General features: G+C 47.6%; 1 protein-coding gene across 1 annotated transcript; it reads right to left on the bottom strand.

Moving 5' to 3' along the window:
• Positions 1–401: 401 nt before the first annotated feature.
• Positions 402–15,991, bottom strand: TNFSF4 (TNF superfamily member 4). The gene is made up of 3 exons (XM_054587597.1): positions 15,839–15,991; positions 2,205–2,253; positions 402–751 (listed from the first exon to the last, which is right to left on the bottom strand). Exons 1-3 carry the CDS (start codon positions 15,989–15,991, stop codon positions 402–404), a joined length of 552 nt encoding a protein of 183 aa, XP_054443572.1.
• Positions 15,992–20,630: the final 4,639 nt, after the last annotated feature.

Raw genomic sequence — 20,630 nt, 5'->3', positions numbered from 1 at the left:
AATACCAGGTGTTAAGGGTCCAGCAAGTGGTAATCCAGTGTCTTTGTCAGTAAAACAAGTTTATTATAACCGTTTCCTGCCCAATGAAAACAATGAGTCTTCAGGAGGAGGCACCTATTTTCTCATCCCACAGAGGTGCCTGAGAGGCTTGGGGCACCTGTGAGGGATGAAGACTAAGTCATTTTGAAGATATTAGGATAAATAAAGGTAAATGATACATAAAATAAGTCTTAAATATCCCTGAGTAGGGGTAGGGGAATCTTTTTCTGGTCACATCCTGTGCGGCCATAGACGGGGCTGAGCTGGGAGGACTCCTCCACTCCCAAGGAAGAATCGGTGTCCTGCCCAACCCCGGTGTGGCATTTGTGCTTGGCGCTGGCCTATGTGCGGGCATCAGGTCCTCATTCGGCACAGAATTCATCAGGATTTTGATGAATGAGAATTAACTCCCCACCATTCACCTGGATGTCTTGACACGAGGTATTATGAGCGGTTACGTTCAAGTAGACTTTGTCCTTGAAACCCAGAAAGGCCACAGTGACGGAGTTGACGATCTGGACCTTGCTCAGGGAGTAGAGCGGTTGCAGGTTCTTCCGGTAATAAAGGTGGAGGTTGATCTCCTCGGAGAAGTAGCCCTTCAGGGAGATGAGATAAAACCCGTCACAGTTGATGGGGATTGAGTTGTCTTGCACCTTCATGGTCTCCTCCTTGCTTGGGGGCATGAGCAGGCAAGCTTTGCCACTATCACACTCTAAGGATGGTAGGACAAAAAGAAGAAAAAAAAAACAGTGATTCCTTAGCACAGCTTTAAACAACAACCTTCCAACATGTCTAGAAACCCATGAAGAGACAGGAATAGCAAGAGGTACTGAGAAGGAGGAGAGGAAGCAAGCATCGTGCTCTATCTGTGGAATAGAAGAGGACGTGGAGCTAGTGCTCATACCCAGAAGAGTTTCCCGTGAGGCTGGGGTTTAAGAGCCGGGAGGTGAAAGCAACTGGCGGCTGTCGCCACCGACCTATGGCAGGAAATGGACTTGCAGGTTTCCCTGATTTTCAAAACCAGGAGGCACTGGCAGCGTCAGGGTTTCCTTTCTTGCTCAATGGCTCTGAGCACAAAGTGGGGGGCGGAAGGGCTGCTTGTCAAGTCCTGGGCACCATCTTCATTCAAAGCCATTGCTTTGAGCTCTTCCCTATTCTCTCTCCATCTGACCATGAAATGCACATTCTTCACACACCTGGGCACTGGACTTCTGAACAGCATTTAGTGGCCTTTGCCAGCAGCCACTAAGACTTAATGATGCTGCAGTGCCCAGAATGTTGGTGAGCTCCGGCTCTGCTCAGCATGAAGGTAAGAGCACTCAGGAACACAGACCTGCCTTTCCTTCCTGCCTTTGTGTAGCTAGTTTTTCCTGGAAAGTGCTTTGGGAAGAGTTGCTTCCACAGGAGAGGGAAAAGGAGGGGGAGGACGAGGAAGACTCAGAGCAATGGCTTTGGTACCCTTGTGTGGCGCCATTCCAATTGTAAGCCAAAAAGCCTAGATTTCTTTTCTTTGTCATCAGTCCCAATATGGCTGAGCAGCCACATCTCAGAGTTCCCACTCTGGCCCATGTCCCTACTGCTGAACGCAACTCAGTAATTCTTGCTTTGTTCCAGGGCGCATGCTTGGAACTGAAAATGAAGACCACTCATGGAAGGCAAGATATACTTCCCTCCGGCTCAGGGGAACTTAGAAACCAATGAATAGCCTTGAAGAAACTCCTGGTGGGCCTCCTGGTGTTAATCATGGATCCAAGCCATGCTCTCCTGGTAGTTAATGACAGCTGGGCCTCTCCCACCTCTCATCAAGGTGAACATCTTGTCCTGTCCTAGAAATGGTGTGTCTCACAGTCAGGCGGGCTTGTAAGAAGTAAAGCCTTAGTTTGCTTACCTACAAAATGAGAATAATTCTTCCCCAGATGGTCCCTGGAAGGATTAGTGAGGCATCTACAGGAATTAAGACAGTGGCAAGCGCAGATCTGGTTAACTAATGACTCCCCTTTTTTTCCTTTATACACCTTCCTTGTCCCCCACAAAAACAACATACAAAGTCCATCAAATCCAGGACTTAATGCTCCCTGAGAAAGGGCAAGGCCTTGTGTTGTGGAGAAAGTGAAGAGACTGGAGAGGAGATTCTTCAAAAAAATTGAACTTCCAACAATACTTACGGGTAAACTGTGCTCTGATACTTTGAATTGGAGGATGCTGAGGCGGCACCTGAAGGAGGGAAAAGAACATATTTTTAGAAAAATAGTGAATAAATAATTAATGTCATATTCGTTGACACGGAAGTGTAGTAGCTTTACTACATGTGTGGTTGTAGTAGCAACTACACATTGATGTTTCTTGCCCTCTCTTTCTCCCCCCTTCCCCTTTCTCTAAATATAAATACCTAAAATCTTTTTTAAAAAAATAGAAACCGGTTCAGTCTCACAGGGCCATCCTCTCGTGGAGAAGGCTGGGACCTATCAGTCCACCATGGCCACAGACTCCCAGAGCCCACTGGGAGTGAGTTCTGGATGCTTCCTGGCTATAACGCAGGAGTCGCAGTGTTTTATTTTTAGGGCTCGCAGGCAATAAAAACTGGTCTAACCCTTCAGAGTTCAGTGCGTGTGAGTGTAGCTTTTTTTAACGTTGGGTTTTTCCCTTCTCTTTACCAGCTTGAAAAGACCTAACTTGAACCCAGAGAGTATTCAACAGCAAGAAAGAAGAGAGGAAGCCTAGAGAATAAAACGTTGCAGTTATTTGGTGGTGAAATGAACCAACAAGCTCAATAAAGAGCAAACTCCAAAATATATAAAGCCAAAAAAAGCAAAAGGCAGAATTGTGTGTGAAGTATATTACTACATATTGGAAAATAAAAATGATGCTTGCATGGGCATTGGCTCTGACAGGATACACAAACACTAGTTGCAAATGTCACCTCTGGAGAGAGGAATCGAAAGCCTAAAATCAAGATTGGGAGGGACTCTCACTTTTCCCGGCCTACTTTTCTTTATTTTCTAAATTTCGTACCACACACACTTTTATCACCTACCAAACAACGAAATGGAAATAAAACAGTGCCTCTGGCCCCTGCCAAGAACAACAGCTCTTCTTATTAGACGCTTTTTGGCGACATGTCCTGAACAGAGGGAGGCGTGGGGAGGAATTTGTGTTCATGCCCTGGGGTGTGGAGTCCCTCCCTCCCACTCCCTGGCACACGAGTAGCTAGTCAAGGGGATTCCTCTGATGACTGCCCACAGGCGTGAGGAATCCCCTGCTTCCCACAGAAGTCAAAGCACAGGCCTTACCACGCTGAAACCAAGCGGCTGCGGAGGCGGAAGGAGAGACACCCTGAGCCCCGCCGGGTCAGGGAGGAGCCCATGCGGAGAGGTGTTGACTTGGGGGTACGTGAGAAGTCCTTGGCTGGCTCCCCTTTCTGAACTGCGTGTTAGGGCTGAATGGGTGTCCCTTGTGCAATGTTCCAGAAGGAGGCCACTTAGAAGGCATGTCACCCCAGCACCCCATTCCCCGGCGTAATGAAATGCGCCACTGTTCTCCAAGCAAGTCGGCCGCAGCACGCCCGGCCACCGCGTTAAAGTCGGGGCGCGCACGGCTCAGCTGGTGGTCACGTGAGTTCTAACGGAGCCAGCCGGGGGTGATGTCGTCTTAGGCAAGTTTCATGACTCCTCTACCCATCCGTTTTCTCATCTTGAACAATTACAAGAAGATCAAAACATCCCTTTCAGCACTAACCCTCATGATTCAAGTTTCTGACGTTGCAGCCCTAAGTCAATTTTAATAAAAGAGGAGAAATAAAAACGAGACCCTCTTATCCCTACACGACTCCAGCCCTCTGATCTAAAAGCCCTCGTGACTGGATTATGTGACTGACTTTGCAAAATCTCCAAATGGTTTCTACAATTTAAAGACTGCTCCCGTTGCTTTGAACTGCCCTGCTAACGGTGGCAGTGACCCAGGGGACCTGCCCGGAGACCGAGATGCTGAGAGGCTGCCGGGAAAGCACACACAACTTCCTCTCTTGGTGGAGCTACTGGAACTCCAGCCTGAAGCTTTCTGTTCCTCCTCCTGGAGGTTACCCGGTGCTAGAAATAGGCACATTCCCAGAAATCTCCAGCATCGATCCCATTAAGTCACGGCGATGCTCTGAAAAAAACATCACCGGCCCTTCCTCTTGCTCCCTGCCCTGCCTCAACGTCCCCCTCGCCCTCCATACCCCATTACTTTGTCCCAACTACCCCGCTGCCCAGAAACACCCCGCAGCGCCCCATTCGAGGTCTCCAGGGCCCGGTTCCAACCTCCTGGTCCAACTTGATCGCCACACACATCCTTCCCGTGTCTTATGCTCTAGCCCACCATTTTCTCTAATCTCTTTGCCCTTGACCAGAGCCTGGGAAGGTGAGACAGAGAATGTAGGCTTGAGGGTCAGATTCAACCTGAGTTGGGACTTCTCTAGTCTTGCGAATTTGGAAGCATTACATACCATTCCTGGGCTTTAGCTTGTGTGCCCGTTGCAACGAGACCTACTGTTTCTGGGTTATTCCCAGGACATGACGGTGCAGATTAAATAAGAGAACACACGTGAAAGCGCCGAGCGGTTGGCCCGGCACATGGTGAGCTTTCGAAAATACTTGCTTCCTTTGTTCTAGGCAACAAGAATGTCCCTCCATCTGCGGGGACTCTGCCGTTCCTGTTTCCTTGGCTTCACTTATGACCTCAGCCCCAGGAGGGAAACTTGAACTCTGGGCTGTCCCTCTGCCCTGTCCGGATGAGGTCATGAAGAGAACACCACCTAGACGACCTGCTCTGTGTGCCAACTTCTTCTCTCCTCCCAGCTGGGCGCTGCAGTGGATCCGGGCGCGGAATACTGTTCACACCTTCCTAGTGCCTCCTCCTCACTCCAAATTGGTATTGTGGGGGGGCGGGGGGGCTTCTTCTGTGCCCTGAAGAAAACTGTGCTGGACTGGAGGGCTGGAGTGGAATCCCTTGCCTCCCCTGGGCCGCAATTTCTTCATCTGGAAAATGCAAGCATCAACTAGAAGATGACTCATCAGGCGCTCCTGCCTCCGAGGCCGCCTCCCTCAGACTCCGGGACCGTCCTTTGATTCTGGTGTGTAGACTGGCAGGAGTCTGACTGACTTTTGATATTTTCCATTTTCTTAATGTCTGAAGAAGATCTGAGGGTTTTTGCTCTTCTTGATATTTCAAGGGCAGGAGGTGACGAGACTCAACAAGCATGAAACCAAGGCTCTGCAGTCACTCTGTGGGCCTCGCCTGCCCTTCCTCACTGTGTACCCGGCCACAACGTCCACATCTCAGGTGGAAGTGGGGTCGGGTGGGGGTCAGTGGGGCACAGGGGGAAACAGAACTGTGATGGGGACTCCCTGGTTCTCCATGCCACCTCCACTGGGATGGGAACCTCCCTTCCCCCACCTTGGCTTCATGTCAATCAGAGGAGACCTGAGAGATCATGAAAGCACACCCCACAAGCTCTTAGGGTGCATCTCCAGGAGCCTCTGTGGGGAAGATGGAATTTTCTATCCTTAGCCATCACAGGAGGCAGGGAAGCTAGACTCTCATCCTGGGGGAGTCAGCGTGTGCTCAGCAGAAATGGCCTCCGTACCAAGAAAAAGGCCTCACTTCTGACCAGGGCACTTCAGATCCCCACACAGAGGTAGGACTAGGGAGAATGGGCAACAACAGTGCTTTGCCCAAGGAGCCTTCCAAATTCAGGAAAACCTTTCCCCAAAGTGAAATGTCTTAGAAACAAAGACATGTGGCTTTGAAAATCTCATTGAATAAAGAGTCTGTTGGGATTTAATGAACACAAAGAAAAGGCATTTTAATTGTCATCCCAAATTTTCATCTCTCTCCTTCCCCGCCCTTCACTGTGGCCACCAACACCACTTTGCTATGAGCTCTCTCTTAGCTTTCATTGCCTTCTCTACTACACGGTCCATGTGACATACTAACACAGTGCCCTCACTCTAAACACTTCCACTCTTCCTGTCAAAATTCACAGTGGCTCCCCCACAGAGAATCTGCTGCTCACTGACCCCGTCCTCTGCATCTCAGAGAACAAGAACTGCAGTCTCATTGTCCAGGCTGCTCAGCGATGACCAGATCCCTAAGAGGCACCTCAGGTCTTCAGGTAAACAACCTGATGGTCCAAAAGCATCCATGTGACTTGAACACACCTGCAAAATTATGTGATTGACCCAATGCAACCAACTTTGTATAGCCTCGAGGGGCTGGCTTTTCTTACATCTGGGCTTCCCTTCCCTCATGCACTGGGGAAGTCCTCAAAGTACAGAGAGAGAGGCATCTGCCAAAACATTTCTAAGAACTCACTTCCTCACCTCGGTGGCTGGGTGAGTCTGTACCATAACATCCTTATAGCGGCTTAGTTTCTAAGCAACCAGAAGGGTCGGTTGACACTGTACCCCTTGCATTATCATGACTCTTCCGTTGCCTCAAACATAGCAGCATTCACTAAGCAAATGTCTGCTGTGCCCAGGTGGAACTTAGCCCCTTAGACCATCCCTGGGCCTTACCTAGTGACTTCCTAATCACATGGTATCTGATACTGGCTCTGACCAACACCACGCATTGCTCAAGTTCTTCAACATGGTCCCATTCATCTTTGAGTACAAAGAATTATTATAATCAGTATCTCTTCTTAGAGTCACTCCTTCCCCATCTCATTTGCTATATGAAAAGGAGAGGTTAATGCCTTGCAAAGGCAACTTAGAAGCATGGACCAGACATTGGGCTGAGAACTGGGATCCCTGGGTCTGGTCTTGGGCCCGAACAAAGTTTCTTCCCCTTCCTCAGTTTCTAATTGCCTCATCTTGATATCCAACCTCAACTGAGATGGTGGCATATAACCAGCCCCTAAGGACCCTTCTATATCAGAGATTGAACAAACCACAATATTCCAAAGAGAAATCCCAAAGGGTTGGGTGAATGGGAGACCTTTTCAACAGAATAAACCCTCTGCTGTACCTGGAAGCAGCAGACCTTCTCCCCTCCCCCAACCCCTGGTTCCCCTGATGATTAATGAACAATCAATAGTATCTCTAGTGTTTGTGCAATAAAGCTCTTAATAACCCTGAGCCTGCACTCTGATGGGAACTGAGATTGGAGAGGAGTAAAAGTCATCACAGAATCACAGTGTGATGGTGACAGCGGCAGTGACAATAATGACAATGACGTTTATAACCAAAACCTTCCTGAAAATTCACAGAGGAGAAACAAGGTGCCTAATGCAAAAGGAAAGTGGGCCCGCTTTATAATCTCAGTCAGGGCGCTAGGCCCTGAAGCTGGGGGAGAGCTTTCTGTGAAACTTCTCCCTGCAGAATTGTGCTCTACTTGGTAATCCAGTGCATACCACACACCATCTTATTGCTTCTTTACACATGGGGCTGGACACTCTGGGAGGGCGAAGAAGACCATGTCTTGCTCACCAATGTTCCCTCTGTGTCTGGCAGGTAGCTGACACCACTCAGATGCTGTTGGGTAAGTAAATGATTTTTTACTTGTGGTTTGTAGCAATTTCAAGAGTGTTGCCCCCAAAATTCATGTCCACCTGGACCTTCAGTACATGATTTTAGTTGGAAATTGGGTGTTTGCAGGTGTAAATAGTTTAGTTAATATGAGGTCCACTAGATTAGGACCTGCCCTCAACCCAGTATGAATTCTATCCCTAAGCGAAGAGGAGAGGACACAGAATATACAGGGAAGATGTTCGTGTGAAGATGGTGGCAGAGACAGGGTGATGTGGCTACGAGCCAAGGACTGCTGAGAGCTACCAGAAGCCAGAAAGAGGCAAGGAAGCATTCTTCCCTAGAGCCTTCAGAGGAAGCAGGGTCCTGCCAACCCTTTGATTTTGAACTTCTATCCTCCAGGACTATGAAAAGAGAACTCTCCGTTGCTTTAAGCTACCCAGGTTTGGTAATTTGTTGTGGCAACTCTTAGAAATTAATACACGATTTTATAGATATTTGTATAGAGTGTGCAAATCACGCTAGCACATGAAAGTAAATCTTTGAGTCAGAGGCCCATAGAACTAGAAAGGTCCAGGGAAATTATATAGCCTAAGCCTCTTATTGTTAAAAAAAGGAAAATAAAGCTCAGAGGGAATAAATGTTGAGCTAGGTCCCCTTGCTGTTCTATGAACATATCACATATGCTATGCTCTGTTCTATAAAAATAATCTCTAAGGTTTTATGTAGTTGTTAAAGCTTCATGGATCGTGTTATCTACATTTGTAAGTATGTTTAAATCTCTCTTCAAAAGAAGCTTCCTTCATTCTCTACCAGGTCATAAATCTTCTTCCCAACTTTTCTTCAAATACAACTACTGCAGGGAAAGAAAACAGATTTTAAAACAGCCAACCAAAATTCTTAAAGTGTAGAGTCATGAGGTCATGACCAAGGGCAACGGAAGGAGACAGGACAAGAATGCAGACCTAGCCTTCATGTCGACCCCTGCCTGACCTTTCAGCACCAACCTAGACAAGCCTGTAAGGCCTCCCATTTCCTCACTGCAAAACTGCACACAAGTCTCTGTCTTCCTCCAAGGTCACGGCGAGGGAGTGAGAGCAAAAGTGGGGGGAAGATCTGCAGAAACAAGAGACCGTTGTTGCAAGTGACACCAGGCATGTTACCCCTCAACGCCACCCCCCCAAAGGGGCTCCTAGTCTTCCTTGAACTGAGTACAGGGCCAGGTTAAGATCTTTAGGGGCCTTGGAAGACAAAAGCATTAAGGACTCAACACATAAGTAAATCAAAACATATTTTACATTACTGAACTGTAAAGTAGATGTTTTACAACTTGTTCTGTAACCCCAAAAGGTTTTTATACTTTCCCTTAATAACTCTTCAGGTGCTGGTTGACCATTTTTTGTAATGTTAATTGTCACTTTCCTCCTGAACCTCCTTGGTAGGTTCCCTGGTGACCTACAGGGAAGCCCAGCCCCGAGGGTCCATCACTAAAATTCACAAGACCCCCGCAGTTCCCCACAAATATAACGCAAGGGTTCAGGAGTGGGGTTTTCCACCCACAGGCCCTGAGTAAATTAGTATTGGAGGAATTAAAGTGTGCAGCTGTTGCCCTCTTTCTGTCTATTGAGAGTATGTTCTTAAATAGCGGTTACATGTTATCAAAGCTAAAAAATTTTTTTTAAAGGTTTATGTATTTATTTGTTTGTTTTAGAGAAGGGAAAGGAGGGAGAATGAGAGGGAGAGACACATGAGTGTGTGGTTGCGTCTCATGCTCCTCCTACTGGGGACCTGGCCTGCAACCCAGGTGTACGCCCTGACTGGGAATCAAACTGGTGACCCTTTGGTTCACAAGCCAGCGCTCAATCCACAGAACCACGCCAGCCAAGGCAATGCTAGACAAATTTATACAGATGAATAACCCACCTAAGGTGCATTTCAGGATAAAAGTTATATGGAAAAGAAAACGATTAATTACAGTTATCCCCCCTTATCTGTTGGGGATATGTTCCAAGATGCCCAAAACCTCAGATGGAATGGTACCCAACCCTATACATATTATGTTTATCCTACACGTGCACACCTACTCACTGCAAGGAAGCTCTTTCTGGCTTCTCTTTGGCATGTCCGAACTGCCCACATTGCTGCTCTGATGCGCTGGGGCCCTGATGAAGTAAAATACCGTGGCTTGAACGCAAGCGCTGTGATTCCTCAACACCAGATCCGGGAACAGAGGAGCAACTCAGTGAGTAATGGGCCTGGAGTGTGTACAGCGGGGTGACGCTGGGCGAGACAACGACTCGCCCCCTGCTGGACCGCCTGCAATTTCATCACATGACTCAGAAAGACGTGCAATTTAAAACTTCGGAATCATTTCTTTCTGGGATTTTTCCTTTAATACCTTTAGACCACGGTTGAGCATGGGTTACTGAAACCACAGAAAGCGAAACCGAGCCAAAGGCGGGGGATGGGGGGGTGACTGTATCCCGGTCCCAGCTCCGGTGATTCCCGTATTGTGAAGCCAGCCACACCCTTCTCCTAGACAGAATTTTCTGCCCTGTTTGACAGTCCAGTCATTGGAGGACTGGATGAAAGTGGGGCGATGCCCTGACTGGGGTGGCTCCGTGGTTTGGGCATCATCCTGCAAACCGGAAGGTCGCTGGTCCCTGTTCCTGGTCAGGCACTTGCCTGGGTTGCAGGCCAGGTCCTGGGTTGGGGAGTGTGCAAGAGAACCCACCAATGTTTCTCTCCCTCTCTCTCCTTCTTTTCCCCGCTGTCTAAAAATAAGTAAAATCTTTTTTAAAAAAGAAAAGGAAAAGTAGGGGAGAGGTGAACCTAATAAAACCTTATACCCTCCTAAATTCTCCTCTCCGGTCTATCTTTGTTCCCTAATGCAGCATGGACTTTAATTAGAAATCGATATTCCAAAATGCTAGAATTATTCGAAAGATTTTTTTTTTTTATCCTAAAAACTACAGTGAGAAAGTCAAAGTGCATGAAGTTAAGGTCAACCCCTATTAGGACACACTTTCTGAGGTTTGAGTTAGAGAGAGAGAGAGAGAGTGTGTGTGTGTGTGTGTGTGTGTGTGTGTGCGCGCGCACGCGCGTGCGCTACAATACAAACATTTCAGCGGTGACACGCCCAGGGAAGCGTGTCCATGAATAGTACTAATCATCTCGGCATTTCCAAAGCCCTCTAAGACATGTGCTCCTCACAACCACCAAATTCCAGTTTCGAACACGATTAAACTCAGGGAATTTCGGGGAATTTACATGAAAGGCCAGCCCACACCAGAGCCTTGCAGTGTCCAGGCGGTCGCGCTCTCCTCTGCACCTCAGCGCCACTCCCGCCCCGCGCCCCCCACCCCGCCCCGCACCCCCCACCCCGCCCCCGCCCCGCACCCCGCCCCTCCCCCTCCTGCCCCAGCTCTGAGACAGTGTTTTGCACTCGTGCAGAAGGAAGTGCCGAGATCCTCCGTTTAAAAAGATCTGGCTTTCCAAGGTGTGAGTGGCTCCGAAGAAAACACACGAGCCTTAGGATGTCGGGGGATCCGATTTCATCCTAACGCCGCCACATGTTTCGTCAGTGACCAGCGGTGCAAAATAACCTTTGGCAACTCCGGTATTTCTTTTCATTGAACTAAACAGTCATGAGAACACCGTCCGTGGCTTTCTCGCCCAGGTGACTCCAGAATGTCACCGTTCATTCCCTGGGGACGCAGAGTCCCTGAAGTGGGTGGAGAGCACAGGCTCTCAGGGAGGGAAGGGCGCAGAATAAGTGCTGTGAACAGAAATGGGGTTGGGAGGGCAGGGCCAGCCCCGAGGCAGGGCTGGGTCTCCGTAGCGGGGGAGGGGGGGGACTGGGGTCGCAGCAATGGCATCGGGGGATCGGATCCTTCCGTCTATACCAAGAGCCTTTCTGCTCAACCTCCACCTCTTCTGTGTGTGTTTGTTTCCATATACCGAGTCCGGCACAAACAACACCCCTTTCTCATTACAAAATCTTTTATTACAAAATCATTAGCATGTCGTTCTGTAACAGAGCAACATCACACTGAAGCACACGACGTGACATTTTACGTGAAATGTTCAAATTAACACTATAAATTATTACACCCGTCTGTTTACCCTACCAGCCGCACTCAAGCAGGCGATGCTTCTGCCGGACCCTGCATGCGGACATGTGTCACATTTTCCAGCACCATCCTGGTACAAATTCTACTGTCCTATCTGGAGGTACATATACCAGAATTTTCCACTTACAAAATCTCATCACTGAGGAAACAACAGGAGGCCCCCTTACACCTCATCCTCTTACACCAGGGCGCACACCGGGCTTCCCAAGGAAGGTGTCCTTGTCTGACCGCAGGAAGAGTCCCTCTCTGTAGGCCGCCTGAGAATGGTTAGTTTTACTGCAGCGCCCTCTAGTGCTGCACGAGGTCAGATTCACTTTCTACCTATAGAAATACAGAGATGACAGAAGAGAAGCGAAATTGGGAGAAGCAGTAATTTGGGTCATTTTTCCTGTGTTTTCCTTTGCGGAGCATGGAAGGAAGCATGAGTCACAAGGCCCCTTCAAGCTTTATCCTCTGCCATTTTGCCCAGGAACGCTCAGCTTCAACCATTCTGAGCACCTTGCTGTTCTACCTATAAAGCCTTCTACCCCTTTCCGGCCACAACCAGTCCTGTTGCCTCTTTGAAGAGCTTCTGCCCCTGCTTCTACTATCAGCGGAAGCATTACCTCTTCCCCAGCCCTTGGCCTCTCTGAGATTCTGTTTTCTTGTCCGCACGTAGACTGTGTCTAACATCTGCTCAAAATCCAATGATTCTGTATGTTATTATTAGTACCTCCTTTAAGGGCCTCCAGGTACTTAATGGCAAATCACGTCAATACTTCAGATGTTTCTTTGTAATTCTCATAGGCTCACTTATGAACCGTAAATTGGACTGCGTTGAAAATCACTTATTTGCATGTCTGTCATTAAAAAAAAGAGAATTTCTAAAAATCTTGTTAGATTACATGGGAACACATTTAATTTGAGCAATCTGAGGTAAAGATTTTAGGGGGAAAAAAAAAAAGAAAGGAACTTGTTTCCTCCCTAAATGACACACACAGAAGTCCAAGTTATCAACTGCACCTTCATCAAGAAACTGTACTTTCTAACTCTGATCATCACAACTGGTCAGCTCACTCTCCAAGGTCCTCTACTTCTGTTTTTCCCAGTAGTGAAAATGATGAGAATGTAAACCTCTAACTGTGAGCTCTCCTGAAGAATTGCCACTCAAAGCACTCGGGGTGATCCAAGCCTTGCGAGAACCTGGCATCAACACCCTGCTAAACTGACCTCCTTTGCGGCCATTGTTCCCAACAGAAGTGACAGGTAAGACTGGCAGCTTAATGCTTTAAACAGCCCCCTCAAAAAATACCCAAACAGTGTGTATCGTGTTTGGTGACAGAAATGCTCAATTGTATCATTTGTACCACAGATATTCTTGCAGCATCCACTTCTTTCCTCCTTTGAAATAAGGTCTTTTGCTAACCCAGAATAGGCTTTTTAGATATGCACCTCGTGTATAAATAAGTACAAAACACAAATATATGTGCAAACTTAATTTCTTCCAATCCCTTCTTAAGAACCAGGACATTCATAAGCTCAGACACAAAATTCTGCTTACTTACATTTTGTATTTCTCAAAATCTCATGTCTCTGACTATATGTATAAAGTGCATACTTATAGGCTATTGAACTGGAAGAGATCTTTCTGGTCATTTGATCCAACTGCTTACACACAAGGAAAATCAAAGCTCAAAGAGGGAAGTGATGTGTATGAGTGGTAAAGCTCTAGCTTTTCATTTCCTGACATCCCAAAACGAGAGCTTCTGCTTTGTGCGTAAGTCCACCTGCCGTCACAGAATGGTGAGGGGTAGGTTCCCATCAAGGGAGCTGGGAGTCACACCTGTGTTCTCACAGAACCATGTGTGCGGGCGATTATTTTATAAGGCCAAAGCAAATCTGAAATATGAGGGAAAAGTATGATTATTTACCAAATATCTTTCTCCTACAATAAAAAAGAAATCCACCTTCACTGGGTAAATGACGAGCAGCTCAGCTCCATTTCACACCCTGGACAGACCACTGCAATACTGTTTTATAAAAGCAGAAGGGTTTTTACATCATCATCTATCCCATCTTTCAGCCAAAATCCCAAACAATTTTATCAAGGAGTTTAGACAGACGACCAGCCTATGTCTCTTTTTCAACAGCTACTCTACATCCTTCTCTCTCAATGTCTCTCTCTCTCTCTCTCTCTCTCTCTCACACACACACACACACACACACACACACACACACTTCAGCTACCACCGTTCGATCAAGCCTCAGGAAGAATACACACAATCTATTTGCGGTGCCTTCCCCCTTGATAAAGTACACGAAATTGAAATGTGAGGACCCATTGTGCTACCATGCATCCTCTGACAGCATAAGAAATGACATTAGCTGAAACAGTCTAGCCTAGAAATAAGGAAAAATATTACAGTGTCAAGTGAAGAACTTCAAACATCTGTTCTCCCAAAACTTTGTACCCAGAATACATATGAACACGTTTCTTGAGCCAACAGCTCTAAAGCGCTTCCTGCATTTTTACGCCCTCTTCTGAGCCAGGAACCGAGTAAGCCCTGGTGAACGCAGGCGTCCTGGGAACCAGCACTCGGCTCTGCTTCCAGGCCCTGCTGCAGAGCTGCTGGGCGGCTTGCCAGCAAGTGAGAATGAGATCAGTGCCATGGGCGTCGGTAGCCCTGCCACCAGCGTGACCATGCATTGCCCCTTTGGCTCTGTCCTGCTGAGAGCCCTCGCCGAGCCTCGACGGGGGCCACCTGGCCTGTCTCTCCCTCGTCACAGCGTAAGGCAACCCGTAACCCTGTGGTGGTTTGAAACAGCACTCTCAGGGCTCCCAGACCTGCTGCACACGCTCAGCTGTTCTATTTTTGGTTACTCTCTTTGTTTTCTTCTCGGAAGCGCCTAATTCCGGTCTGTGCCTCAGGCACCTCGCCATGGACACATTCTGCCGCCCTCGCACCCGAGAGAGGAGGAAAGGTAAGATGCGGCAGGGACAGGAAGAGTGTGGCGTTGTGCTCACTGGGCTGCAGACTCGAGCGTGACACCAGCTACGCTTCTGGAATCTGGGGACACGAGCCCTCTCTGCAGGGCAGTCAGCACAACCGCACTACCCACCAGCCTTTCTGCATGAAAAACCCCTGTTTCCGGTAGGCACAGGCCAGCCCAGGCATTTGCTAGAACTCCTCTCCTCTTATCCTGGTCTCGTTTGAGCCTCTGACATGTCCATCAGAAACAAGGCTCCCCTCCTCTGACCTCTACCTGGAACAGACTTCTCTTCTAACCCAAAGCCACCTGCCAGGGAAACGAGAGTGAGGGGACCCGCCCCAAGAAGGGAACGCGGGCAGGCTCTGCATTTATTTTCAGTGGAGTTGCCTGCCGTCAAAGACACCCTTAAAGACCTCATAATGTTCGCAGGTATGAACGAGTAAGTAAGAAAAAATAATGTCAAAGGGGCCGCAGTAAAGAGAAAGGGAAAAGGAAGGAATAGGTTCCCTAAGAGAGGGAAATATTAGAAAAATGATCACTCCCCACGTAATGTATTAGACAAAGTGGGAAGGGGCACAGCGACGCCTGTGCGCTGACCGGCGGAGAAAGGCTGGGAGGATCGATATCGGGTTAGGTTGCTGGGGTAAGTGTTTGGCCATGTGCGTGCACACACGGGAACCCTCACGTCTCTGCCTTTGATGCGCACAGGATAGCTGTTTAAATGAACTGAAGAGTGATGCCTTCAGCATTCTTTACAAAGCAGAAGAAAACGTCCCTGAGTATCTGTGGGTATGTGGAATTGATCTCATTCTTACTTCCTTTTCATATTAATTCTCTGATCAGATGCTTAACTAGCAGAATGGGTAAACCAAGGTATATCAGTGACTTGGGGCTTCAAAGTGACAGCTCATAAAACACTCTCAGAATCCTTGCATTGCAAAGAAACAGAGACTTAATCCAGAAGCGGTGTCCCTGCCCTACCTCTGCTGTGCCCCACCACGGCCACTACTGAGAAAAGGGAAGGAAAAGAGAGACCGGAGGAGGGTGTTTAACCACACATGACCATCGCCAAGGGGTGAGGAAAGGCAAACTTCACAAGTTGGTTGTCAGATTATGTCCTGGGGACCCTTTGCAGCTGTGGGAGCGGCCATCGGCACAAGCAGGTGGAAACAAAGCGTGTGTGCATCTTACCGGAGGAGCGTAGAAGTGCAGGCAGATGTAGGTGAGGCACAGGACCAGCCCCAGCCCCTGGACCCCGGCGGCCACCAGCAAGAGCTTGTTCGCCTGGAATCTCCACCCTGCTGCGCTTCTGACATTCTCATCCAGGGCTTGGACCCCTTCCATCTTCACAGTCTGGATACAGAAAAGATGAAAGCGGAGCCAAAAGGAAATCTAGGGAGAAACTGCCCTCTCCTCAGCCAAGAAGGAGATGAACGCAACACGAAGCGGATCGATCAGAGAATCCACAGTGGTCCCAGGACCAGAGATAAGAGGCAATTGAAAGAGCAGAGCGGACTCTCTCGGTTTTAACGCCACAGGCAGGCGGGGAACTTCTTTGTGACTAATCTGAATTTCCCCTTTACTTTCTTTCTTTTTTTTCTCTTCTCTAGGCTAACAGGGAGTTGTTTTTGTGGCATTCCAGTTCTGATTTGAGTGATGTGAAATGACAGTCATAAGAGAGTACTGTTTTCTTAATTTCTCATTGCGCCAGGAACCAAATCGTGGGCCACTTATAAAGATAAAAATCGTCATCTGTTGATACAGGAGCTCAGCTATCCCTCCCCCCAAAGGTGTCTTTAAATCCCAGGAGAGATTTAAGGATAATGCTGGAAACTGAGCATTGAACCACTTCTACAGATTTGAGGGGCGCACATACAAATCACTTGCAAAGTGAAAAAAGAGAGAAAAGAAGAAAATACGGCGATGGATCATGCAGAAATAAAGGAGTGAGACCCTCTAATTTTATTCCATTACAGTGGAATAAATAAACTAGTATATAGTAAGCATCTATTACATGCCAGACAGCCTTCCAATCTTCTTCTCATTTAATCCTTGCAGACAAAGTTAGTAAACACCTAAATGATGGTGTTAAGCCAAGCAGAAAAGCACTCCAACTTTTCCCCCTTCCAAATTACACTCTCCCCAAATGTAATTTGCGCACAAATGAACGAATGGATAGATTCGAATAATCTTTGAAGTTTGCCCCTTTTTTTGAAGTCAAAACTTGGAAAATAAGGGTATTCTACCAATTGATAGACACTACTTACTCTTTACCACTGAAATGACAAAATTATTCCCAATGTCAAGTTCAAATTTACAAATATTTACTAAATACATAGTAATAATCCTAGCGTGGTTCTAGAAAACAACAGGAGATGGGGAGGGGGCTGTTTAAGACAGAATTCTGTCTCTTCTGTGGGCGAGAATGTCCCTCCGAGCTCCCCATCCGCCGCTCAAGACGCTTACAGAAAGAAGGAGGGAGGAATATTTTGATATCAACAATATGAGATAATAGAAAATGAGTATGAGGCGTATTCAAAAGAGAGCTTATGAAAAAGAGAGTACATTTTTATTATAGAATTAATCAATTAAAATATGAATTAATATCCTCGTGATAATCATCATGCCTTGCATTTGGAGGACACGTTGATTTTCAGAAGTTCAAGTGTTTGTCTGAACAATAAGGGAATGGAGGTACTGTTATCATAGACCCCAAGCCAAAGCTAAAAACCAAGGTCCCTCCAAACTTACCTCTGATTTGCCATTCCCATGAGAAAAGTATGTGTACCATACAGCGTGTTGAGAGGGAAAGTGAAATAAAAATCCACGTGTAGAGCCCAATCCTTCTGGAATAGTTAATAGCTATAAATAGACATTAAAACTGATAACCATTTATGCATTTATTTCAAAAACTAAGAGTCACAGCAAAAAAAACAAAAAAAAAAGAAGAAGAAGAAGAAAGAAAGAAAAAGAAAGAAAGCCAAAGATGCTATTGGAAATAAGAGCAACTAAAAAGAAATAGTGAAAACTATGAATGCTGAAAATCATAGAAAATATTTTTAAATGATGGCCAAACAGATGAAAAAGATATACTTTTGCAGAGCACATGTTTGTGCCCCAAGCGATGTCTCACTGTTAACAAAGCTTCCTTCTTAACTATTAATTGAGAAGTACTGTTTCTCATCAGCAACCAGGAGGATGGTGCAACGGAATGAATTGCCATTTTGGTGGCGTCCCAAGGAAAAGCAGACGATCAACTATGCCAGCGTTTGAGCAGACACGTCTACGGTGCAGCTCTTGTCTCCCATGGCTCAGTCTCTGGCTGTCACAGTTTGCCTGTGTGTAACTTTTGGTTGAAATTTAAGTGATGTTTTACATTTAATTGTTTCTTCTCTTTTTTATTTACCACATCCTCACAGCCACTTCACATTCTTTGTGGGAAGAAGGGAAATATGCATAGAAAAATAAATGTAAAGTGACTTGGAAGTTCCTGGCAAGACCTTTGGACAGATAAGGGATGCATTTCAGAGTTCATCACTGGGCTGGCCTAGAAGTTGGGACTCACGAACCCACCAGCAGAGAGACTGCTGGCCGCACTTCAGTCTTAATTAAGAGAGGGGAAGGGTCCACCACCAGATCCAAAGGTGACATGTTTTAAAGAGATCAACATTTTATCTGAATCTAGGAGCAATTTTTTTATCCTTACCCAAGGACATGTTTCCATTGATTTTTAGAGAGAGGGAGAGGGGGAGGGGCAGGGAGAGAGACAGAGAGAGAGAGAGAGAGAGAAACATCAATGTGAGAGAGATAAACGTCAATTTTTTACCTCCCATATGTGCCCCTACTGGGGATCGAACCTGAAACGTAGGCATGTGTCCCGACCAGGAATTGAACCGGCAACCTTTTGGTGTACACTGTGATGCTCCAATGAACTGAGCCATGCAGCCAGGGCTGGGTAATTTTTTAAAGCCTCGCACAGAGATCAAATCCACAGGCACACCTGCGCAAACCAGCCTTGGTGTGCGAGCCTCAGGTTTCATTCCAGTGATTACCTTTCCAAAGATTATTAACCCCTAGAGGGACGCCCCTTTCAAGACTACAGAAAAGTAGGGAAAATAAGGTTTTGACAGCTAACACAATACCTCACGTTTAGAGAGCAGCAAAAACTCTCTATGATATTTTGGGTTTGGGGTATTTTTTTGTTTGTTTGGGTTGGGGGTGGTACATCTGTACTACTCATTTGTTTCTAAGTCATGTGTCCTTTCGACAAGCATGAGCCAGGTGCCTCCATACCGGTGCTGAGTGACAAGAGGCGAGAGGACCGTGTTCTCAGTCCTCAGGAAGGTCACAGCCAGGAGAGCATTGGTTCCAGGTGGTCATGTGACAGGGAGGTCACACAGGGCGGACGCTAGCTCAGACTGGGCTGAGAACTTGGACAACTTCCTTGGGATGAGCCAAGTAAGCCTCAGAAATGCCAGAAGCCATCTGCCCATCCGGGGGAGTGAGGAGAAACAGTGACTGTCGGGCAGGGGGTGGGGAAGACGCAGCCTGGGCCTGTCTCAGCCAGGCGACCTCAGCAGGACAGGAGGGCGTTGAGGAGAGCGGCCGGGGAAGAGGGGGAGAAGCTGTCGTGAATGGAGTTCCACTGCAAGTTAAGAACTGGAACTCTATCCGGAAGACACTGGGAGAGCATAGAAAGGTGCGAAGCAGAATGGGATATAATTACATTTTACATAAAAATCACTGTGCATGAAATAGAAATGGCGGGGTGAGATCACGGAGACCAGCTGGGAGACCACTCCCGGCACCGGTGCCGGCCGAGGAGATGAGCGGGGCCCCCCACCCCGCACTCCGCTCTCCGAGCCCTCTGTCCTGGAGAGGGGGATTCCCTCCTCTGGGGAGAGGGGTCTTGATCAGCCCACGAACGTGGGCTCTGCGGCCCACACCCCCCAACAAGGGGCTGCTTTTGCCCAAGTAAAGGCTGTTCTTCTAATTCATAAACTTAGAAAGGGCACTTTGTTCTAATCCACACAAAGGCAGTAGTATGAGCGGGGGATGGTTCTCAAGCTTACAATTAGGATTTTTTTTAAATCCTCACCCAAGGATATGTTTTCATTGATTTTAGTGCAAGAGGAAGGTGGGGGGAGAGAGGGGAGACAGCAAGAGAGAGAGAAATAGCAATCAGCTGCCTCTTGCAGGCGCCCTGACCAGGAACCAAACCTGCCACCTAGGCATGTGCCCTGACCGGGAATCGAACCTGCACCCTTTTTGCTGTACAGGACAATGCTCCCACAACTGAGCCACGGCCCAGGGCTTACAATTAGGTAAGTGAGAAATAATAAGGCCCTGAACTGAAGCCGAGAGGATCACAAGAAGGGAGGGTGTTTGTAGGGCTCCTCATTCACCAAACCTGCCGAGGGCCCGCCAGGTGCTCTGAGCTCACCAAAGGCATCATGACTAAGCTCTGCTCTGGTACAGGTGGCAGCAGGATGGAGGGTGATGGGAACCCAGGCACTTAGATGTCAGAAGCCCAATTCCCCATCTGTCTTCTTAACCTGCTTTTGATCTAAAAGTCCCCGTTCTGGTTCACGTCGTTAACATTCCAGGACCTCAGATCTCTGGGATCTGCGTTGATGCTTCCTTGCCCCCATCTGCCATGCTTTGTAGGGCGGTCCTGCCCTAGAGCTCAGACTTCCCTCCACTTTGCCCTTCCTACTGCTTCTGGCCCAAAGCCCTTATTACTCCCCATGTGAACACCTGCATTAAACTTCCGCTCTCTGGCAAGTCCAGCCCAGTCTGCCTTGGCAAACTCTTAAACTGAGTCGTGACCGGAATCCTAGCAGGGGTCTCCATCTCAGAGAGGAAAAGTTGAAATTGTTTAGGGTGGCCTATGAGTCGCTCCATCATCGAACCCCAAGTGTCCTCTCCAAACTTACCTCCCTCTACTCCCTGATTGTCTCCGGCAGTCACTTGCCCTTAGACA

This window comes from Pteronotus mesoamericanus, unplaced genomic scaffold (assembly GCF_021234165.1).
Source record: "Pteronotus mesoamericanus isolate MK-2021 breed Mesoamerican mustached bat unplaced genomic scaffold, CSHL_Meso_final scaffold_1186, whole genome shotgun sequence".
In the NCBI taxonomy this organism is placed as follows: domain Eukaryota; kingdom Metazoa; phylum Chordata; class Mammalia; order Chiroptera; family Mormoopidae; genus Pteronotus; species Pteronotus mesoamericanus.
This window is presented reverse-complemented; position numbering and strand designations above follow the sequence as displayed.

What these genes read in the sequence shown, in the direction of transcription:
- TNFSF4 (XM_054587597.1), bottom strand. Translation starts at nt 15,991, where the DNA reads ATGGAAGGGGTCCAAGCCCTGGATGAGAATGTCAGAAGCGCAGCAGGG. An exon ending in TGCACTTCTACGCTCCTCCG is followed by an intron (nt 2,254 to 15,838) that starts GTAAGATGCACA and finishes TCCCTCCTTCAG; the next exon opens with GTGCCGCCTCAGCATCCTCC. An exon ending in TATCAGAGCACAGTTTACCC is followed by an intron (nt 752 to 2,204) that starts GTAAGTATTGTT and finishes TACCATCCTTAG; the next exon opens with AGTGTGATAGTGGCAAAGCT.